General features: G+C 55.4%; 2 protein-coding genes across 6 annotated transcripts in view; one reads left to right on the forward strand and one right to left on the reverse strand.

Moving 5' to 3' along the window:
- Positions 1-6,232, reverse strand: part of PPP6R2 (protein phosphatase 6 regulatory subunit 2) — a 221,538-nt gene extending 215,306 nt beyond the window's left edge. Inside the window, exon 1 of one of the 3 annotated variants that reach the window (XR_014555568.1) lies at positions 6,068-6,232. The gene's annotated coding sequence lies outside the window, so the exon portion shown is untranslated. The remainder of the gene's footprint in view (positions 1-6,067) is intronic. The other 2 variants (XM_083700105.1, XM_083700106.1) reach the window with 2 other exon arrangements.
- Positions 6,233-6,454: 222 nt separating this feature from the next.
- On the forward strand, positions 6,455-20,992 carry DENND6B (DENN domain containing 6B). 3 transcript variants are annotated; one of them, XM_083700484.1, is made up of 20 exons: positions 6,455-6,661; positions 7,860-7,898; positions 8,006-8,048; positions 8,598-8,710; positions 9,404-9,484; positions 10,285-10,390; positions 10,846-10,925; positions 11,491-11,553; positions 12,290-12,345; positions 13,138-13,260; positions 13,507-13,602; positions 13,696-13,790; positions 14,432-14,497; positions 14,798-14,862; positions 14,991-15,080; positions 15,437-15,490; positions 15,809-15,918; positions 17,560-17,662; positions 18,393-18,467; positions 20,278-20,992. In XM_083700484.1, the coding sequence occupies exons 1-20, from the start codon at positions 6,476-6,478 to the stop codon at positions 20,398-20,400; spliced, it is 1,767 nt and encodes a 588-aa protein (XP_083556610.1). In that variant the 5' UTR covers positions 6,455-6,475; the 3' UTR covers positions 20,401-20,992. The 3 variants fall into 3 exon arrangements, with proteins under 3 accessions (XP_083556610.1, XP_083556611.1, XP_083556612.1); XM_083700485.1 differs by lacking the exon at positions 15,437-15,490 and having other exon boundaries at positions 6,460-6,661; XM_083700486.1 differs by lacking the exon at positions 13,138-13,260 and having other exon boundaries at positions 6,461-6,661.
- The last annotated feature ends 770 nt before the right edge of the window (positions 20,993-21,762 follow it).

Raw genomic sequence — 21,762 nt, forward strand, 5'->3', positions numbered from 1 at the left:
GTTCTTAACCCGAGGTACTATTTCTGGGTTAGTGGAGTCTGTAACCTGAAGCGTCTGTAACCCGAGTTACCACTGTACCAGCCTAAGGACTGGTCAAGATCCTCAAGGTCAGAAGGAAAGCAAGGGCTGGCATCAGGAGCCTCTTGCTCGGAGGTGGGGGCCACTTCTGTCCCCAGGGAGGGAGGGAGGGAGGGAGGGGCGGGACTTCCTCTCAAGGGAAACTTGGACTTGACCCAGAAGGGCATCTCAATGGCTCACCTCACAGCACTGAAATGCAGGAATATGACCTCCCCCTGTCAGCTGGACAGCAGCCCCACCAACACCTTCCAAGTCCTTGGTCACAGGCATAGGCTGTGAGCAGCAGTAGTGAGAAGTAGAAATGTGCAAAATTCACAAAAATAAACTAGAGATTGGGAGCCCTGTATAGCATCTGCATTACCTGATGCTATTATGAACCAAAACAATCAGATGCCATTAAAACTTTGGGGGGGGGGGGCTGTGACCACACATTTAAGACGCAAAAACATGACACTACTGTTCGAAATTAACTGGGCGCCAGTCGGCTTTTGCGACTCTGAAGCACCACCTAGAGACCAAGTTGAGATTTGCAGTCGTGTGATTTGCTACTAATAGGACACTGTTCCCTTTCAGGAAGGCCTCTGATGCTCAGAGGGGGGAAACATTTTTCCATTTTTCTACGATTTCCATAAGTAAGCAAACAGCTCTTTTGCAAGGGGAGGGGAGCCGGAGCTGGTTTTCACCCCTCCCCTTTGTTTGCAAGCAAACAAACCAGCTGCAAAGTTAATGGATTAATGGATTGCTTCTCTCTTGGGGGGAGCAGGGGGGCTGGCTAATTACTAAGAGGCTTATAATGGTGATCTTGCTTCTCGAAAGTGAAACAGCTCCAGCAGTAAAGCAGTGCCTCTTTTCTTGCCTTGCCTTTCATTTCGTCTCAAAATAATATTTTTGCTGGCTGCTTTGGTAGAATAAAAGTTTGTCTCCTTTATTTGGATTCTGCTACATCATTTTTTTCTAGGAATGCAGACTGAGCATGGGGGTGGGAGAGCAGACTGGAAATTATGACAAAAAAAAAAACCACAGTTATTTTGCATGGTGGGGGGTTCCCTTCCTGTTTAGCTACCCATTCTGAAGTTTGATTTTGTGTATCTAATGGCACGTTTAGTATGGAGGGAGGCGTGTAAGTAGAATAAATATTCTTATCTCTTGCAATAGATAAGAAAACCCAGGGCTGCCACACATCCAAGCAATAATGCCTTCAAAAATTGCATCTGGGCAGAATTTCTAAAAGCGGCTAAAACGTCTGGGGAAACCCGGTTATAGCAGCCCATATCAGTAGGGGGCTTTTTTTTAAAAAAAAACAAACAAACCAAAAACTCAACAACTTTTGTGTCCTGATCTTCACTTTTTGAAATATGGCAACGCTAAGAAAGCCATTCTGGTCTCGTTCTTGGTGACAGTGAGTGAGATTTTCTGGGTGTTGCTTGCTTTTTGAACCCAAGTCTGCAGCATGGGACAAAGTGTTTTCTAGCTGTTCCTGGAGATGAGTTAGCAAAGTTTGCTGATGACACCAAGTTGTTCAGGGTGGGTTTTAACTAAAAGAGGCTGTGAAGCACTCCAAAAGGATCTCTCCAAACTGGGTGAATGAGCCTTAAAATGATAAATTGGATGCAGTGTTAACAAGCGTAAGGGGCTGCATGCAGGGGCAAAATAAGATGCTACTGAGGTCTGAGCTGGTGGTGGACCAAGAAGGGCCTTGGGCTTCGCTTCCCCCGTGGGCCCAGGCACTGGCAGAAGGGAATCCTCAGAGGCTCCTTTTCAGTTGGGGGCAGTATTAGAAACTGGGACAGAAAAGTGCCATTTGGCGATCAGTTATACATCTGAGCTTCTAACACTGGCCAAACCCTGTGCGAGAGTCAGCAGTAGATGAATGGAACGGAAGTTACAACAGAGAAAGTTAGGAAAGAGGAAGAACAGATGGGAGGCAAGGGAGCCCTTGCAGATGTAGAGCGGAAGGAGGGCTGGCTGGAGAGGGGAAAGAGATGGATGGAAAAGAAACTTCAACGCTTAAACAGGAAATGGGAGAAAGGCGAAACATCTCGTTCAATATTCCCATTAGAGTTGGGTTGCTGTGGGCAGACACTGGCTGGACACTCAGCACCAGTTCTGGTGGGGGACAGGACCACCACCTTTTGTGCTCCGACAATCCCTAGGCAACTGCAACTGCAAATTGGATCCCATTAAAACCATCCTGGCTAGTGGCTGTCACTACATATTGCAAGATGGAGACAAACCTTCCATCCCTTTTCTCTACCCCATGCGCTGATTTATGCACGAGTATTCAGAGGCATTGGATGCTAGTAGTGGTGGAGAACACAGCCAGCGTGGCTAGGAGCCATGGGTAGCCTTGTTCTCCTTCCAGAATCCTCTCTTAAAGCCGTCCATTCTGAACCAGCTTCAGCTGCTCATCATGGCATCTTCTGGGAGCAAATTCCCCAGTTTCACTATGCATTGCTTGAAGAACTTTATTTTGCCTGTCCTGAATCTTCCCATTCAGCTTTGTGGGAGGCCCCAGTTTATCCACATGCATAATTTTACACACCTCTATCATCAGTAATTTATTAATTTCCTTCTGCACCATCATCTCAAGCCAACGTACAGTAAAAACAGCAAAATACAGTTAGTAACAGAGACTAGTAGCAGCAGATACATTTGAAGAATGAATAAAGCACTACAGAATAGCCACTCCTCGTAAAGGCCCATTCATCCAGCTGGGAAAGCCTATCAGGACAGAAATGTCTTCATTTCAATTGCTTCCAGAAAATGCAGACAGCGGGCACCTGTCAGATCACAGCAAGAATGCTATTCCACAGAACAGGGGCTCTGCTCCGAGTTATTGCAGAGAGGACTTTTGAGATTTTTGGAACTTGCAGGAGAATTTTTCCTACAGGCCACAGCAACCTACTGGGTGCATAAGACAAAGGGTGGTTTCTCAGGCAACCCGGTCCAGAGCTGCCCGGGGTCTTCTATGTTAGCCCAACACCTTGATTTTGGCCCAGTGCCAAGCCAGGTGTTCTTTGCTGGCAGTCGTTTTCCCTCTCAGGAAAGCCTGCTACATTCTGAACCAGCTTCAGCCTCCAAACCAACCCAAAGGGCAGCCCCACAGAGCGCATTGCGGTAATCAAACCATGAGGTTGCCAATGTACCAACAAATGTGGTTAAGCTACCCTGATCCAAGAACGTCCACAGCTGTCTTAGCAACCAAGGTCAGAAAAATGCCCTCCTAGCTGCCAGAACATGTTCACCTCCAGCAAGAGAGCGGGATCCATGAACAGTCCAACTGTGCACTTGCTGCTTCTGGGACAGCGTGACCCCATCCAGGACAAGCAACTGCAGACTTCCAAACCGCGGGAATGACTCACCCAGAGCTCCACTATGACAGGCTTCAGGCACAGCTTATTAGCCCTCATCCAGCCCACCTACTCAGCCATTCCCAATTCAGATGTTACAGAGAAACAGAGCTGGGTACCATCACAAACTCACGACACCTTGCTCCAAAACACTAATGACCACTCTCAATTCCTTCCTACAGATGTTAAACAGCACTGGAGACCGTCTAGGGCCATGCGGCATCCCACAGCTCAAAAGCCAAAGGGCTAAGGAGCACTCAGTCCGTGCAACCTGATGGCCAATGGTATCAAAAGAACAACAGGATCACACTCCCCTCCCCAGTACCTCTCCTGAGAGGGCAACCAAGGTGGATTCAGTTCCAAACCCAGGTCGGAACAAAGATGAGAGTTCATTTCCTCTTTGCCTAAAAAGAGGGGATTTGTGAGGGGTGGTCGTTGCTCAACACCATCAAATGCTGCAAGCTCTCTTCATAGATCAGTTTCTGTACCCTCTTTTGGCTGCTCTTTTCTGAGCCTTTTCCATCTTCACAATATCCTTTTTGAGATGACACTGAAATCCAAGTGTTGTCACTTCACAGATTTGTACATTTCAATGGGCACTTTTAGTTTTAATTCCTTTCCTAATGATTCCTAGCGTGGAATTTGCCTTTCTCACATCTTCCACCATTTACCCCAGCTAGAAAGCAACAGTTGCCATGGGCAGAGGAAGCAACTGCTTCTGAGCTGCTGCAAAACTGCATTCCTGCTTGCTGGTTGGCCACGGTGAGAACAGGGCGCTGGACTAGATGGGCCCCCTTTGGTCTAATCCAGAATGTAGTAACATTGGGAAAGCCTGATGGATCAGGCCAGTGGCCCATCTAGTTCAGCGTCCTGTTCTCACAGTAGCCAACCAGCAAGCAGGAATGCAATTATTTAGCATTATTGGATGTCCAGGATTATAGAATCAAAGAGTTGGTAGGAACCAAGAGGATCATCTAGTCTAACCCCCTGCAATGCGGGAATCTTTCGCCTGATGTGGGGCTCAAACCCATGACCCTGCGGTTCAGAGTCTCATACTCTGAGCTATCGCTCCATTCTAGTGTTGAGAGGACAAAACTCTCCTCTATCCACTTTCTCCACATCATGCATGGGTTCATGAACTTCCACAGCCTCTTACATCTGTAGGGCTAGTCCTAGGTTTAGCAGGACTACCTCTGCCGAAGGTGAGCCTTCTCACAGACGCCTACATCCCAAGTCATCCAGGGCTTCGTCCATCCAGCGCAGCCCTCTCGGCAGCCAAAGCAGGTGCTGTGTCCCTGAGGTGCCAGGCAGCCCTCACAGCAGCAGAATCCGGCACTGGCCACATCAAACCAAGCACCCCAACCGCCTCCCATGGGTGCCCTATGCACAGAGCCCAAGGCTGAACTGGGAGTGGAGCAGAACCCAGGGGGGATCTAGGGGAAAACGACCGGATCAGTCGCACTGGGGGTGGAGTTTCTGGGGCGCTGGATTTTGGGACCACTGGAACTGGAGACTGGCAGAGCAGGCAGAACCATGGCTCCGCTGCCCTGGTTCAGGAACAGCTCCGGCTGAAAAACTGGCCATAGCTTGGGGGGGGGGAGGGAGAAGGAACAACCCCCCCCCCCCCGGCCATGCAGCTGCTCCTTTGAAGGCATCAGAGCCTCATCCAAAGCAGGCCAGGGACCAAGTTCCTGGGCAGGGGAAGCCCTCCCTCGCCCCTCCATCTTCCCGCCATCCTGCTTCCTGGCCCCCAGCTGCCTCCAAGCCCCGATCCTGCACCGACACACCTCCACCTGCTTCCTGTAGGAAGCGGGGACACATTCTTCTTCGTTTTTTAAGATTCTTTATTACAGAACAATTTGCACAGAGCATAAACACAACGAAAAACAACATAAACAGACCACAGAGACTAACACCACCTCATTTGACATTACATATCCTTTAACTTCCAATTCACCTGACTGTGCTTTTTATACCTTACTAGTCTATACGAACTTCATTTTTATTATTCTTTCCAGTTAGTTACCAGGAAAATTTTTACTTTATAATTTCCTTCAACTTGAAGATTCAATCCAAATCTGTCAGGTGATTTGTGATAATGTTGTTGTTTGATCTTTTAAGATATTCTCTGAACATTGTCCTATCTTTCCTAAATTTCTGGCCAGAATTTCCTCTTCTTCTCCCTGGGGACGCAGCCTGGCTCGCGGCCGCCCGCCCCCTGCAGCCCCACATCCAGGAGCAGCAGGCCGGGGGAAGGCGACGGGGCCCGGGAGGTCCTTCTCCGGAGGGGGCCCTGCAGGCGGGAGCCCCCCGGCGTAGCTGGCAGAGCCCGGCCCTTCCTCAGAAGAAGAAGCCCGGGGTCCCGGGAGCTGCCGGAGGCTGGACACCCCACCGCCACCAGCCCAACCCGGGGCGCAGAGGGGCCGCCGCCGCCGGCTCTGCGGGGCTCGGGAGGCCGAACGGGAGCGGGCGGGGAGGCGGAGCTCTTCCCCGGGACGCGCAGCCGGAGAGCCGCTCGGTGGCGCCTCCAGGCCCAGGCGCAGTCTACCTGAGGGGGGAGGAGGAGGAGGAGGAGGCCCCGCCAGGCGGGGAGGCGGTCGCGGACGAGGCCGCTCTCCGGCCCTCCCTGGAGGCCTTACCTGGGGCGGGGGCGGAGGGTGTCCCGGGCGCCTCCTGGGCCGGCCGGCCGGCTCCCTCTCTCTCCCTCGGCCGGGACTGGCTTTTCCGCGGCCTCCCCTCAGCTCCAAAATGGCGGCGCCGAGAGAGAGCGCGGGAGGGGGAGGGGCCAGCCGCGCCTGCGCACAACCGCCCAGGCCCCAGGAGGCGGAGGACCCGGCCGGCCTCGGGAGAAAGCGGGACCCGCCGCCTCCCCCTCCTCCCGGGAACGAGGGCTTTCCGCCGCCGCGGCGCCCCCCGCGTCCCCGCTCTCTCTCTCTCTCCGGCCTGCTGGGGGCGCTGGAGGGCTCGGGGCGACTCTCTGGGCCCGCCGCGCTCGGTGGCGGAAGGGGCGGGGCCTCCTCGCAGATCCCGCTTCCGGCGCCGCCGCCATGGAGGCTCCGGGCGGGCTGGAGGCGCTGCGCTGCCGCCGCCGCCGCCGCCGCCTCTCCTCTCCGGGCGCCGGGAGTCCCTCGGCCAGCGGCGGCGGCTCGGCGCTGCCCTGGGGGCGCCTGTCGGCCTGGCTGGAGTGCGTGTGCGCCGTCACCTTCGACCTGGAGCTGGGCCAGGCCGTGGAGGTGGGTGAGGCGCCCCCAGCAGCGCAGGGAGCTCCGCAGATCAGGCCTGGAGGAGGCCGGGGAGGCGCCTGCCCTTCTCGCGGGAAGCGGGGCAGATTCCCCGCCGGTTCCTTCGCGGCCACTAAGTAACCCGTTGCTTCTTGGTTCGGGGCTGAGTCGTGCGCCCCCTTTGCCCACTTCTTCTGTTGGATGGGGCACCCTGAGGGAACATAATAAAAATAAAATTATTTATTCGCCCCCCATCTGGCTGGGTTTCCCCAGCCACTCTGGGCGGCTTCCAACAAAAGGTTAAAAATACATTAAAACATCAGTCATTAAAAAGCTTCCGTGTACAGGGCTGCCTTCAGATGTCTTCTAAACGTCAGATAGTTGTTTACCTCTTTGACATCTGTCGGGAGGGCGTTCCACAGGGAGGGCGCCACTACCGAGAAGGCCCTCTGCCTGGTTTCCTGTAACCTCACTTCTCAGGAGGAAGACCTCTGTGTACAGACTGAATGATGGGGGTGGAGGCGCTCCTACAGGTCTACTGGGCCAAGGCCGTTTGGACCTTTCAAGGTCAGCACCAACACTTGAATGGCGCTTGGAAACGTACTGGGAGCCAGTGTAGGTCCTTCAGGACTGGTGTTATATGGTCTCGGCAGCCGCTCCCAGTCACCAGTCTAGCTGCCACATTCTGGATTAGTTGCAGTTTCCTGATCACCTTCAAAGGTAGTCCCACGTAGAGCGCATTGCAGTAGTCCAAGCAGGAGATAACCAGAGCATGCACCACTCTGGCAAGACAACCTGCGGACAGGTAGACAGCTGCCCTGGAGACAGAATTGACCTGCCCCACCATGGACAGCTCCACCAAGTAGCTGAGCTGAGGCCCCGTTGCTTCTTGGGTCAGGGCTCCCCTGGTTTGTGGCGACGTCGAGCTGTGTGCCTCCTTTGCCTTCTTCTTCTGGTGGGTGGGGCACCCTGAGGAAAGAGGCTCCTTTTGACATCTCCCCCAGCCCAGCCCAGGCTGCATCCAGGGGCCCTGGAGCTCAGAGCAGTTGCAGACATGAACCTCTGGAGCCTCAAGTGTTTCTGTGGCACAAGCCAGAGGTCTCCAGCACCCCTCCAAATGCTGCAAGGAAACTGAGGCAGCTCTTGTTGGGAGGGGCTGGGCTCTGCCACCTGCCGGGTCCAACCGCTGAGAGTTTCTCCTTTTTTGCAGCTGGTGTATCCCCCTGACTACACCTTGACGGAAAAAGAGGTGAGAGGGCCCCGGCCCCACTGCTGCTGCCCTGGCCCCAAAGCCTGTGGGGTAGGGAGTGGGGGGAGGATCTGCTCTTCACACCCTCTTCGCTTCCTGTGTTCCAGAAAACAAGCATCTGCTACCTATCCTTCCCCGACTCTTACTCAGGTGAGTCGGTTTGGCACAGGGTCAGGACAGAGTCAAGTAGGGAGGCAATACAGCCATTGAACCGCCGGCTGATTTGATCTGCTTTGGTATTTGTATTGTGTTTTTACAACAATGTCAAGTTCTAGGTGGTTGAGGCAGTGGCTCAACAGAGAACAACTTTTCTATGGACTTTCTAAAATGCCCCACACAGATTCCTGGAAAAAGGCAGAGTCTTAACTGGTAGCATTTAATCTGTGTCTCTGCAGTCACTTCAGAATTGCTAGGGAAGGAGTTGCAAACACTGGTGTAAAGGGCAGAGGTCCTGTCCCCAATCAGGATTAGTGCTGTCCATCCAACCTGGGTACTGCCCACAGCAACCCAACTCTCGGGGGGGGGGGGGCAGGGGAGTCCTCTGCCTCTAGACATTCATGCCAGTGTCCTTTTCCAGCTTGCGTTGGGGCCTGCAGTCACCCTGGACGACGGCTTCAGGCATGTTGATTTTTGAGGAGGGCAGAATCCTCTTGAGTCTCAGCTGCTCTGTTTCTCCTGCCCTGTCTCTGTCCATCCCAGGCAGCCTTGGAGACACCCAGTTCAGCTTTCGCTTCCGTCAGTCTGGGGGGCAGCGAAATGCATTGTATGGGGATGACTTTGAATATAACAGGGAAGCTGCTGTATCATTACAGGTCAGTTGTGATATTTTCAGGGTTAAAAGCAAAGGGGTTGAGATGCTTGGCTTTGGTCTGGTTTTTTTCTCCAGGACATTTAGGTTTTTAGAGATGGAAAATATCATCGTTATTACTTGTCGTTTAGTACAAAAAAATTAACTTAAAACAACTTTTCTCTGAGGGGAGAGCCTTTCCCTCCACGGGTTCCTGTGATGCGCGAGCCAAGCTGTGTCTGGATTGGCGCACCCTGTGCCCCTCCTGGAGGACTTGGGGGGGGGCCCGCTGGCAGCTCATCTGTGCCATGATGGCATGTGCCAGGCGGATTGATGTGAGGGTGGCAAGTTCTTGCTGAATGGAAAGCAGTCTCTAGAGCACGGGTCAGCAGCTTTTTTCAGCCATGGGCCGGTTCACTGTCCCTCAGACCCTGTGGGGGGCCAGACTATATTTTGGAGAGAAAAAAATGAATGAATTCCTATGCCCCACAAATAATCCAGAGATGCATTTTAAATAAAAGCACACATTCTACTCGTGTAAAAACACGCGGATTCTCAGATTGAGAAGGCGATTGGGCTGCATCCTGCCCCTGAGCCTTAGGTTGCCTACCCCTGCTCTAGAAGGTTGTAGCCGTGGGGATGTCCCTGCAAGCAGGCACTGGAGCTGAAAGTGATTGTGGGGGGGTTGTTCACAGACACTTCTGCTTCCCCAACCCAGAGAGACCCTGCACACTACTTTGGCTATGTGTTCTTCCGGCAAGTCAAGGACAGCTCTGTGAAGAGAGGCTACTTCCAGAAGGTGAGCCAAGCCTGGCTGCTCAGGAGCCTCTGACCCAATGAGCCTTTTCCTTTGCACAAAGCTGGAGTCGCTCCTTGCCAGTGAGGCTCTGGCAGAAGGGCAGCTACGCCAGGGGCCTCAAAAGCTGGGGGGGGGGGTGTGTATGTGTGGCAGAGCTGCTTGTTCTCCCTGCTCCACAGAAGCATCTTTGGAATTAGGGTGCTGGGCAAGAAGAGAACCAAGCAGATTTCACCCACTGGCCTGAAACGATGGGTAGAGCACGAGAGGGGGGCTGTGGGGAGCGAGACAAGATGGAAAAGGAAGAGGAGGAGGTGGGCAGGATCTCTTGCAGCCCTTTCTGTGTCTTTCCAAGAGTCATGGCTGCCAGCCAGTGTAGGAGCTGGGTGTGGAGAGAGCGGCTGATTGGGGCACAGCTGTGGGCAGCCTGAGGAAGTGCCAACCGCCTTGGGCTGCCCATAAAAAGCGAGTTTAGAGGGAGAGACAAGGGAGATGTCTGCTGTTTCTGAGAACTCTTCTCTCTGTGGGTGAGCAAAGAGCTTGTTTGGACAATGGCTGGGTGAGAACCCAGAGGCTGAGAGGGAGGACCATGACTTGGTATTGATGTATAGATATCAAGAATATTGTATTAACTTAACTTTTTTGTACACAACTATGTTCTTATAATATTTTATGTAAGTTATCTGCTGTTGCTTCAGTTTTCTGTACGCTGCTTAGAGGTATTTTTGTTCTATTAAGTGGTATAGAAATGCAACCATCCGTCTCTCTCTCTCTCTCTCTCTCTCTCTCTCTCTCTCCTTCAGTCTCTTGTCCTGGTGTCTCGCCTCCCCTACGTCAACCTCTTCCAGGCCTTGCTGCAGCTCATAGCCCCAGAATACTTTGACAAGCTGGACCCGTGCCTGGAGGCAGGTGAGGAGGGACTGGTTACCCCTGGGGCCGGGCCTGACGATGGCAGGCAACACCATTTCCCAACCTGGCGCCCTCCAGGTGTTTTGAACTACAACTCCCAGCCGGCCCAGGGGACGGGAGCAATAGGGCACCAGGTTGGCCAAGGCTGCCGGGAACCCGTGCAGAGGTGGCCCTTTTGCCTGTCCTGAATCTCCTGCTGGCCGGTTCGCAGGGTGACCTGCTGCTCGCCCCACCCCAAGAGGAAGCCCTTCTGTTTTCTCTCCAAGGCCCTCCACTGCCTGAGCCTCTCATCTCCCAGGTACGTGGGGAGAGATGGCTGCCGCCGTGTTGGCCTTTCCCCTCCTCCCCCAGGATGGGGGGCAAATGAGCTGACACGATGGAGGTCCTGTGGTGGCCACCGCATTTGGGGTGGGGGAGTCCAGGGCCGCCTCCTCAACCGGCCTTGCCTCTTCCAGTGTGCAGCGAGATTGACCAGTGGCCGCCTCCTGTGCCTGGCCAGACCCTCAATCTCCCAGTGATGGGCGTCGTCATTCAGGTAATAATAATAATGATGATAAATTTTTATTTATATCCCGCCCTCCCCAGTCGAAGCCGGGCTCAGAGCGGCTAACAACAATAAAAGTAACACAGCGTTCTAAAATCAATTCATTTTAAAATCAATTCAGAATCAAATTCATGGCAACCATTGGGCTAGAGTTCTGTGAGGATTACCAAAGGAGGGGGTCAGGCTGTGCCTTGGCCAAAGGCCTGGTGGAACAGCTCTGTCTTGCAGGCCCTGCGGAAAGATGTCAAGTCCCACAGGGCCCTGGTCTCTTGGGACAGAGCGTTCCACCAGATCGGGGCCACGGCCAAAAAAGCCCTGGCTCTGGTTGAGGCCAGCCTAACCTCCCTGTGGCCAGGGATCTCCAAGATGTTTTTGTTTGAAGACTGTACGGTCCTCCATCGGACATACCAGGAGAGGGGGTCCCATAGGTACGAGGGTTGTAAGCCGCATAGGGCTTTAAAGGTTAAAACCAGGTACCTGTCGGGGACGGGGTGCAGCAGGGGAGGGGGCTCTGGGGGAGGGGCGCTCACTCTGCCTGTCCCTCTTCATGGCGCAGGTGAGGATTCCCTCTCGTTTGGACAAGCCTGGCTCCAGCCCCGCCAAGCCCCAGAATCAGGAGGTGAGAGCTGCTGGGACTTGGAGGCGGCCGGGGGTTGGGGGGTTGGGGCGGATCCTGCCATGGCCTGTGCTTTTCCCTGTGTTCGACAGTCTCCTTCAGGAAGCTGTGGACTCTTCTTACTTGGAGGTTTCTAAGCAGAGGTTGGGGGCCACCTGTCAGAGGTGCTTTAGCAACAATTCCTGCATTGTGGCGGCGGCGGCGGGGGCTAGATGTGACATGTGAGAATGGCTGGGGGGGCAAGATGCCGTTCTTCAGCTCAGCAGGGCAGAGATGGTCCTTGTGGTTTGCCCTACGGCTGCCTCCACCAAGGCAGGGGCTTGTTTCTGCATGTAACTGGGTCCTGAGCGGCTGTCAGCTGGTCTGTGCCTGGAGTTGCCAGATTGCATCCCTCCAAGGACCTCTAAATGCCACTCTGTCTGACTTTAAGAAGACACCTGAAGGCAGCCCTGTTTAGGGAAGTTCTTCATGTTTGAAGTTTTATTCTGCTTTTAAATTTCTGTCAGGAGCCACCCAGAGGGGCTGGGGAAACCCAGCCGGATGGGCGGGGTATAAAGAATAAAATTTTTGTTATTATGACCCCTCATGCGCTTCCCTCTGGTTGAGCCACATTGCACGGGGGGGGGGGGGGTTGTGTTTTTCTGATACCAACCATGTCTCTCTTGGGATTTGGACTGAGACTTAAAGCTCCATTTGGGTCATCCACTGACTCCCTTCCTCTCCTCCCCCCCCCCTTCAGAACCTCTTGCCAGCCCCCCTAGTCCTCCCCAGCATCCACGAACTGGACCTCTTCAGGTGAGAGCACTCTCTTTTTCTGCCCGCTGCTAGAAGGGGCAAGTCTGGGGAGCTGCAGAGGGCACAAGGGGGCATTCCTGAGTAGGATCTGGTGGGGCAAAGGGGGGCTCTCAGGGGAGCCTGCCTACCCTTTGGCCCAGAGCAAGCACCCCCAAACTCGGCCCTCCAGAGGTTTTGGGGCTACAGTTCCCATCATCCCTGACCACTGGTCCTGGTAGCTAGGGATGATGGGAGTTGTAGTCCCAAAACAGCTGGAGGGCCGCGTTTGGGGGTGCCTGGCCAGGAGCCTCCCCGGGGAGGGGATTTTGCTTCAGTGAAAGGCAGCCTGGATGGCTTTAAAGGGGGGGTGGACAAATTCATGGAAGAGAGGAGGGCAATGGGTGGCTCCCAGCCTGCTCAGATGGCGGCAGCCATGGAAACCTCAGGCAGGGAGACCTGCTCCTGCGTGTGGGTTTCCCCATCTGGTTGGCCCCTGTGAGAAGAGGGTTCACTTGGGCCTAATCCAGCCTGCTCTTCTGGGGTTCTGAGGAGCTTTTCCTCACCCTGGGGGGCTCCTTTCACCCCCCTTGGGGAATCTAGTGGGGGGAGCCCCAGAGGCTCATGGGGACAGTTTTGCTCTGGGGGCAAAGCAGCCCTTGTCTCTGGGGGGCCTGCCGGCTGGGGGCCTGGGGAGGCTGCGCTGCGCTGCCTTACCCCGCTTTCTGAGGCCTGGCGATAGGGGCGAGGGTGCCCCTGCCCCACGGCGATCCTGCCTTGGCCTGGCCCCACCTGCCTCTCCCGCTCTCTCCGCAGGTGCTTCCAGCCGGTGCTGATCCACCTGCAGGCGCTGTGGGAGCTGCTGCTCCTGGGGGAGCCCCTCGTGGTCATGGCGCCTTCGCCTGCTGCCTCCTCAGAGATGGTCCTCGCTCTGACCAGGTGGGGGGGGCACTGGGCGTCTGGGCCCAGTTTGCCTGATGGGGTGGGGGGAAGCAAATCTCCAGAGTTGCCCCTGGTTAAAAGACCCTCAGAGCTCCTTGCCGGAGGGGAGGACGAAGGGGACCCCCTATCAGGGCAAGGAGGGGAGTTCTGCCAGCACCTATAGCGGTCTTCCTGCCCCCCTGGCCTGTTTGGGGGTGCCTGTGGGATCCTCCTGACAGGGGCTGCCCCCTCCCTCTCCACCAGCTGCCTGGCCCCCCTGAAGTTCTGCTGCGACTTCCGCCCCTACTTCACCATCCACGACAGCGAGTTCAAGGAGTACACGACGCGGACGCAGGCCCCGTGAGTGTCCTCGGGGGGGGGAGCTGCCTGGGGGGGGACAGACCGGGGGTTCCTAGCTGAGGACTGACCTCCCCCTTCTCCCCCCCCCCCCAGGCCAAGTGTTGTCCTGGGCGTCACCAATCCCTTCTTTATCAAGACCCTGCAGCACTGGCCTCATATCCTGCGCCTGGGGGACCTCAAGATGGCCGGTAAGGAGGGGCTCGGGGGCCGCCTGCCTGTGAGGATCCTGGCCCTTGGGAACTGGGGGGGGGGAGCGTGAGAGGGGGGAGCAGTCCAGGGCTCAGCCAGGGGAGCAGAAGCCAGAAAGCCAGCCAGGCTCAGGGACATGTTGGCTTGCAGCCCCCCACCCTTGGGCCTTGTGTTTTTCCTTTAAAAAAAAAAAATTATTAAAGATTTAAACAAAATGTATTATCCGAAAACATGTCATCCTTAATTTTCTCCTCATTTTCCTCCCTCCTCCCCCACAAAACCCACCCACCCCCGAATTCCCTCAGTTCCAGTCTTTGGTTTCTTTGTGAATGCTGTTCTCTGCATGTTACAAAGTTGTATAGATCCTTAAATTCTTTAGCTGATTATCGTCAATAAAAAAAAATTGTGAATGTTTATTCCAAACCTGCCAAGGAGTCCAGTTCGCTTTGTTGCGTCTTCAAATACTTTGTAAAGGCTTCCCATTCATCTTTAAAGTCACAGTTATCCTTGTCCCGTGGCTTGTGTGTCAGTTTTGCCAGCTCTGCATAATCCCTCATTTTTTCTTGCCGTGATTCTTTACTTGGGATCTCTTCCGCCTTCCATCCTTGTGCTATTCGGACGGCCTTGTGTTTCTCCTTAGGGGATTTGCCCAAGCAGGTCAAGGTGAAGAAGCTGGCCAAGCTGAAGACCTTGGACGCCAAGCCGGGTAAGGAGCAAGGCTCTGGCTCTGCCCCCGGGGGCTGCAAAGGTGGGCCTCGGGGGGCCTTTAGGAGCCTCTCGGTGGCTCCGCTGCTGGTGCCGTGTTCGAAAGCTGCTCCTGGATGAGGCAGCAGAGCAGAGAAGCTGGCAGGGGATACCCCAGCACCTGCGGGGGGGGGGGGGCGTCCATCAGGTGCCTCTCGCTCACCTGGGAAACAGGGAGCTCCATGGTGTTCCCTGCGAAGGACCCCCCCCCCCAGCACACGGCCTCCTGGCCTCACTTCCTTGTGGGGGTCTCTGGCTGCAGGACTTTACACCTCCTACAAGACCTTCTTGCACAAGGACAAGACCCTGATCAAGCAACTCTTGAAGGTGAGCGGCGGACGCTGCGGGTGGGGAGGGGCTGGTGGCTTGGAGCCCAGTTCCCCCTTGGGGGCCAGAGCCTTCTGGGAGAGGCCGGGGCCCCCACAAGCGCCATGACCCTCCCTCCCGCCTCGCAGGGCATCCACAAGAAGCAGCCCTCCGACGCCCAGAGCGCCCTCCTGCGCCGCCACCTCCTGGAGCTCACACAGAGTTTCATTATCCCCCTGGTGAGTAGAGGCAGCTGGGGGGGGGCAGGTGCCACCTCCCTCCGGCCTCGGCCTGCCCAGGGAAATGAGGAGGATGAGGAGCACAGGGGGAAGGCAGCCTTCAACTGACGTGGGCCATGGAGGCCTGTTGCCCCCCCCCCCCGACTGGCAGCCAGGGCTCTCTCCCCCCGCCCTATGGGGGGCCACTCTCCTGGTCTCCCTTTGGAGGTTGCTGTCCTGCTGCCCCTGGGGAGGAGGCTGCCTATTTCAGGCCATTCCCCCCCCCCTGAGCTGCATGATTGTTGGGGGGGGCTCTTCTCGGCAGAGCTGAAAGGGGGTCCTCTGATTTCTCCCTCCTCCCTTCTGGCCTTCCCTAGGAGCACTACATGGCGAGCCTCATGCCGCTACAGAGGGCCATCACCCCCTGGAAGGTACGTGGTCTCCCTGCCCAGCTCAGTTCTGAGCTCTCAGGGCAGCCCTTGTGGCAGTGCCAGGGGGTCTTCGCCTGCTGGGTCACCCACAGGCTCCTCTGGCCCGGCTGCTGTAGGGGCCAGTCACGCAGGGCGCATATGAGCAAATGGGGCAGCTGGCTGAGCGCATGCTCTGCGGAGCACAATGGTCTTTGTGGCTGCAGCCCCCTGGCCGGAGGGGGTGTCGCTGGGCTGTGGGCATACCAGGAGGGAGTGCCCAGTTTGCCATGGGTTCATTCTCTCTCTCTCTCTCTCTCTCTCTCTCTCTCTCATGCTCAGAACCCCCCTCAGATCCACCCTTTCCAGCAGGAGGACTTCCTCAAGACCCTGGAGCATGCTGGGCCTCAGCTCACCTGCGTGCTGAAGGGGGACTGGGTGGGCCTGTACAGGTAGGCCTTGGGACAGCTCAGCCGCAGGAGAGCTAAACCAGGAAGGAGGGGGCTGGTCACATACAAACCCCCGTGTTCTTCCCTGTGTGTGGAAAGCTAGGGTGTCAAGGAGCGGAGCAGGCAGGAGCCCTCAGGAACAAGATTTTCAACATCAGGGAGTTTGTCCGATGGGGGAACCTCCAAACCCACTCCAAACATATTTCGGAATAGTACACAGTCCAAAAACAAGGCTGCTTTTTTCCAGAAAGTGTAGGTTAGCTGTTCACCCCTGAATCTGGTGAGAGGCCATTTCCTGGGGACCTCCCTTTCTGCAAGCAGGGAAGGGGACATTGTTACTCTTAGCAGAAGGCCCCTCACTCGTCTCATGACCCTAGAGGAAGTTGGGGGAAGCGGCTGCTGCCTCTTTCTGAGCCTGGCAGTTGGGGTCCACCCAGCTCAGCCTTCACTGGCAGGCAGGAGGTCCTGGACCCCCTGGAGATGGAGCCTGGGACCTTCTGCACGCAAGGGAGATGCTCTGCCCCAGAGCTCCAGCCCTGCCCTGGTTGTGCGCCAGAAGAGGGCAGCCGAGGGTCGGAGCGCGCAGGCCCCTTTCAGGAGGGAGAGAGCGAGAGAAGGAAGGAGCTGGCTCTGTCTACATCACTCTGTTTGGGACGTGAAAGGCACATGTCACTCAGAAAATGGAGCTCCCTCTTGCTGTCATCCGTGCTCCTTGGTCTTGAGCTCCAAACCAGCTTGGCAGACGTGGCTCAGGCTGCAGTCCTTGGCCTGATTTCTAGGGAGACACCCAATGGCTCCCCTGGCTTGGCTCCTTGCAGACCCCCCATGGGCTGCTTCCCTCCACTGTGTCTCAGCCACAGATCTCAGCCTCCCTGCCAGGGACCAGATCCTGCCCATCGCAAACGGGGCTCAGCCATCCCTCACTCTCTGGCTGCTGAGGACTGGAAGCCAGCCAAGGGCCAGCAGGCCTTGCAGGACCCAGCCTCCTCCTGTGGCTTAAGGACTAGGCAGAGCCTCCGTCTGAAACCCCAGTCGTCCCCCACGTCCCCCCCATGGCCTCCCTTGCAGCACCCACCCAGCCCCCTCCCCCCTCCCCACAGGCTCTTCTTCCTTTTTAAAAATATTTTTATTAGGAATTTAAACAAAACATATCTTAAAACATATCATCCTTAATTCCCCCCCCCATTTCCTCCCCCCCCCCCCCGGACTTCCCTCAGTTCCAATCTCTGGTTTCTCTATAAATGCTATCTCTGCATGTTGCAAAATTGTATAGGTCTTTAATTTATCTGACTGGTTATTATTAGTAAAAAGTTTGTGAGTGTTTATTCAAAGCCTGCCAAGGAGTCCAGTTCACTTTCTTGCATCTTTAAATACTTTGTAAAAGGTTCCCATTCGTCTTTGAAGTCACACTTATCCTTGTCCTGTAATTCTGCATAGTCCAGCAGTTTCTCTTGCCATAGTTCTTTAGCCGGGGTTTCCTCACTCTTCCATCTGTGTGCTATTAAGACTCTTGCTGCTGTTGTCGTCTACATGAAGATATTTTTCAACTTCCTTTGCAAGTCTTTTCCTACAATCCCTAACAAAAATGCTTCAGGTTTTTAAACAAATGTTAGATGGAACATTTTCTTCAATTCATTCTCCCAGGCGCTTCTTCCGATCCCCGAACTTTGATGGCTGGTACCGCCAGAGGCACCGGGAGATGATGCACAAGTTGGAGGCCCTGCACTTGGAAGCCATCTCGGAGGCGGTGCGTGCAGAATGGGGGGCGGGGGGGGCTCCTGCATGGGGGGTGGCTGCCCACACGTCCTCGTTCCGCTTGGGGCTGCTACACTTTGGGCAATCTCAGCCCTCAGGGGTTTGCTGCTGCTGCCTGCAAAGTCTGTGAGGCCAGCGCTTTCCTGGGCGATTCAGCCTCTGACAAGCAGCAGTGGTTCCAGCGCCCCCCGCCCCCCGACTGCTGCTTTATCTGGCCAGGTTTCCTGGGGGGAGATCAGAGCTGGGCTTGCATCGCCATCTTCAGGCAGCAGCAAGGCTGGAAAGGAGCTGGGCATTTCCATCCATAAGACATTTTTTATTAAAAAATTATGTTAAAAATTGTGGGTCGTCTTAGACACGGTATACTGCATGGGGGGACATGGGATAGGTGAGCGATTTTCGGCAATTCCCCCTTTAGAAAAAGCTCAACAACTCTGGGCAGTCTCCCCCATGATAAAAATGACGAAGAATATGGTATTTCTTCGCACTCTGCTTGAGGGCTTTGCAGAGACAAGCAGGACATACCTGGGCTCCTTGTGGGGGGGGGTGTAAGTGCCTTTCCAGGTCAGTCAGGCTCAGGTTTGCCCAAACAGCCCCCCCCCCCCCGTTCTTTGCAAGATTCCTAGCAGGTGCGCCAGAAAGTGGCACCAGGATCAGGGCCATTGCTCTGGGGAGGAAGCAAGGAAGCGTCTTCCCAGCTGAGTTGGCTTCTTCTCCTGCAGAACATCCGGTCCTGGGTGAAGGACAAGTCTGAGGTTGAGGTGGTCGACCTGGTCCTGAAGCTCCAGGAGAAGCTGGTAAGCAGGGTGCTCCCAAGCGAGTTGCGCCCGATGGGTGGAAGGTGCCCGGATCGGGGCTCTCTCCTCGAGGGCTGGCTGGCCCCTCCGGACTCTGGCCAGGCCTGTTTCAGCCTTGGGAGTCCCCTCAGGAAATCTCAGCGGACGAGAGTCAGAGCTAAACTCCTACAGATCCCTGAGCTTTTGCATGTGGGCAATAACTGGAATCCTGAAGGAGGAGGAGACCCTCTTGGCTCGCCGGGCGATGTGTTGGTCCCCGTCTGTGGGGACAGGCAGGCAGGTGGTGCCTGTTGCCAAAGGGAGAGAGGAGCAGCTTCTCTCAAGGTGGGCACTTGGTACGTCAGAAAGAAATGGCGATACATGCGTTTGAAAGGATGCGCTGCCCAGTTCACGGGGTGGCTTCAACCACTCACTTTTAATGACCTGATTCTGCCCCTTCCAGTGGACTGGTCTTCAGAATATAAGAACCTGAGACTGGATCGGGCCACAGGGGCCTGTCTCAGCCAGTATCCTGACCTCACAGTGGGCAACCAGATGCCCCCCTCCAAAGGGCAAGTCCACAAGCAGGATCTTGGCCCAGGAGCAGCCTTCTCCCCTCCTGCACTTTCCAGCAAACGATGTGCAGTGTAATAATTGTGCCTCCACCCCTTGGCCCAGGTCGTTTTATTCACAACGAAACTTTTTACACAGCATTCGTAAGAACCAATCAGATTTCCTCTGAGCATTTCAAAAAACCCCAGGACAAAGTTAAACTACAAAAGCTAATTTAAGCATACATACTTCTGGGGTAAATAAAACAACTAAAAAGGAAGAATACATTCAGCAACTCCGGAGGTCATAAACAGCAATAAACACGAGAGGAAGGATGGCGAGGAGATAGGGATCTTTATCACCTTCCTGTGAAGCTATTTCCAGGCCCTAAGATTAACAAAACCAAGGAAGGCTACATCAAAGAAACGGCCTACTATCTTTCTGTACTGAGGATGCCTGATGAAGCAACTGCCCTGTGTATTTAGAATGCTTATATGGGCCTGTCAGGCAGAGAAAATGAACAGTAGAGAAAATGGCCAGAGATGCAGAGGCTTGTAGGATTTGATCAGAAATTGTTGTCACTGAATCGAACCCAGTCAACGCCATGCTTTCATAGCGGACACAATGGCTTGATACATATCTTATAAAATTCCTCATAGTAATCCCATCTGATCCCCACACTCTGGACATGTGCACTCCTACAGCATTTCTTCATCTGTCTGGGAGGCAGAGCCAAGCTCTCAGGGCTAGTCCCCACCCAGAGCCTTCTCCTCTTCGGCCATGAATGGGTCTAATCCTCTTTTGAAGCCCTCTAGGCTGGTGGCCTGGGACGCGGGTGGCGCTGTGGGTAAAAGCCTCAGCGCCTAGGGCTTGCCGATCGAAAGGTCGGCGGTTCGAATCCCCGCGGCGGGGTGCGCTCCCATTGCTCGGTCCCAGCGCCTGCCAACCTAGCAGTTCGAAAGCACCTCCGGGTGCAAGTAGATAAATAGGGACCGCTTACCAGCGGGAAGGTAAACGGCGTTTCCGTGTGCGGCTCTGGCTCGCCAGAGCAGCGATGTCACGCTGGCCACGTGACCCGGAAGTGTCTCCGGACAGCGCTGGCCCCTGGCCTCTTGAGTGAGATGGGCGCACAACCCCAGAGTCTGGCAAGACTGGCCCGTACGGGCAGGGGTACCTTTACCTTTACCTAGGCTGGTGGCCACAGCCGCCTCCTGTGGCAGGGAGTTCCAGAATTCATCTCTCTGCTGCTTTAACTCTTGCACCTTTCCTCCCCCGCCAGGTGCGCGCCAGGTGCCATCGCCTCCCCGTGAAGGAGGAGGTTCTGCATCGGGTGGGCCTCTACATCGCCACCATCGTTGGGTCGCTCCCTGAGGACCTCCAGGCCGTCCTGGGCCCCCAGTAGAGGCCGCCTGGGCCAGAGGAACCCGACGGCGGGGAGGCAGCTGCCCCCCATCTTGGCAGGCTGGGCCTGGAGTGGGGCGCCCTGTGGGCGCTTGGAGGGGGCTGCCCTTCCTCCCCACAGAAGCTCTTCTGCCTGCAGGACCCTCTCCTTGGCCCAAGGATGGTCTCCTGCCCGTTGCTGCGCCCACATCTCCCCTGTGCCAGAGAAGGGAGAAATGTCTCCTGCCAGGCGGACGGTGGCCCTGACGTGAGGGCAAGCGGCAGCCCGTCCACCCTGCCCCCCAAAACCCCTTCTCCCCCCCCCCCATGTGTGTCTGGATGTGCCTGCTGTGCAGTGGCAGTAAATGAATAAGTGTTGGTTCTCAGGAGCCTTTGCTGCTGAGCTTTGCCTCGGCCATCTTTATTTATTGCCCCCCTTGTCTAAGCCAGAGGTTCCCAATGCGGGGGGCAGTGAGATTCCCTGGCGGGGCGCTGGAGGAACAAAGGACCACCAGACTTTGAAACGCTGGCGTCGCTGGATCCAGTTCACCCGCTTTGTGGAATTAAATTCAGTCGTTTTAACAGGCTTTGGAATAAATGTGCAATTAATTGTTCTTGTTTTTGATTTCATTTGCAAACTGCTCTTCTGAATAAAGCTTTTTATAGGGAAACGGGGGGTGGAAAATGCTGGGAATGGGCTGCGCTGAAGGACAGAAGCGAAGAATGGGCCCACAGTCTCACCAGTGCTGCTCCCTCTTCACCTTGCCCCTCGCACCCACAAGTGGGCTGCCGTGGGGCCCCCTCCTCTCTGCCAGGCTTTCCAGCATCTGCATGAGGCCGCTGGGTGAGATACCAGGACGTGGATGATGCCCCAAACGAGCTCTCCTAAATCGGAAGCGGGAAAGGCAAGAACGCCCTGTGTGAGTGTCTGCAGGATGGATGGTGGTCAACGGATGGAGGTGCTGCTTCAAAGGGGCGGGAGGGTGGGGCGGGTCGAGGGGAGACCCTTCAGCCGTTCTCAACTTCTGAGTCCCCAGATGTTGTTGGACTACAACTCCCATCATCCCTGAGCTCTGACCTTGCTAGCTAGGGGTGATGGGAGTTGTAGTTCAACAACATCTGGGGGCCCACAGGTTGAGGCTGCTCCAGGTGAACAGGGCAGAGGCCGTGGAGGACTTCGGATTCTGCTCGGAAACGTAATGGAAACCAGTGGAGATCCTTGAGGTGTTCTATGGACCTGGTGATTCTGCAAAAGTTTCCCTTCCATAGCTCGCGCCTGCCATCCATCGGGATGCGAGTGCCCGCCTGAGCTTCCTGCAGGTCGTCTTCCATCGACAGAGCGAACAGCGCTTGCCGGCTGTTTCCGTTTTGGCCATTGGGGGAG

Source organism: Podarcis gaigeae (genome assembly GCF_964106915.1).
Source record: "Podarcis gaigeae genome assembly, chromosome: 10".
Classification (NCBI taxonomy): Eukaryota; Metazoa; Chordata; class Lepidosauria; order Squamata; family Lacertidae; genus Podarcis; species Podarcis gaigeae.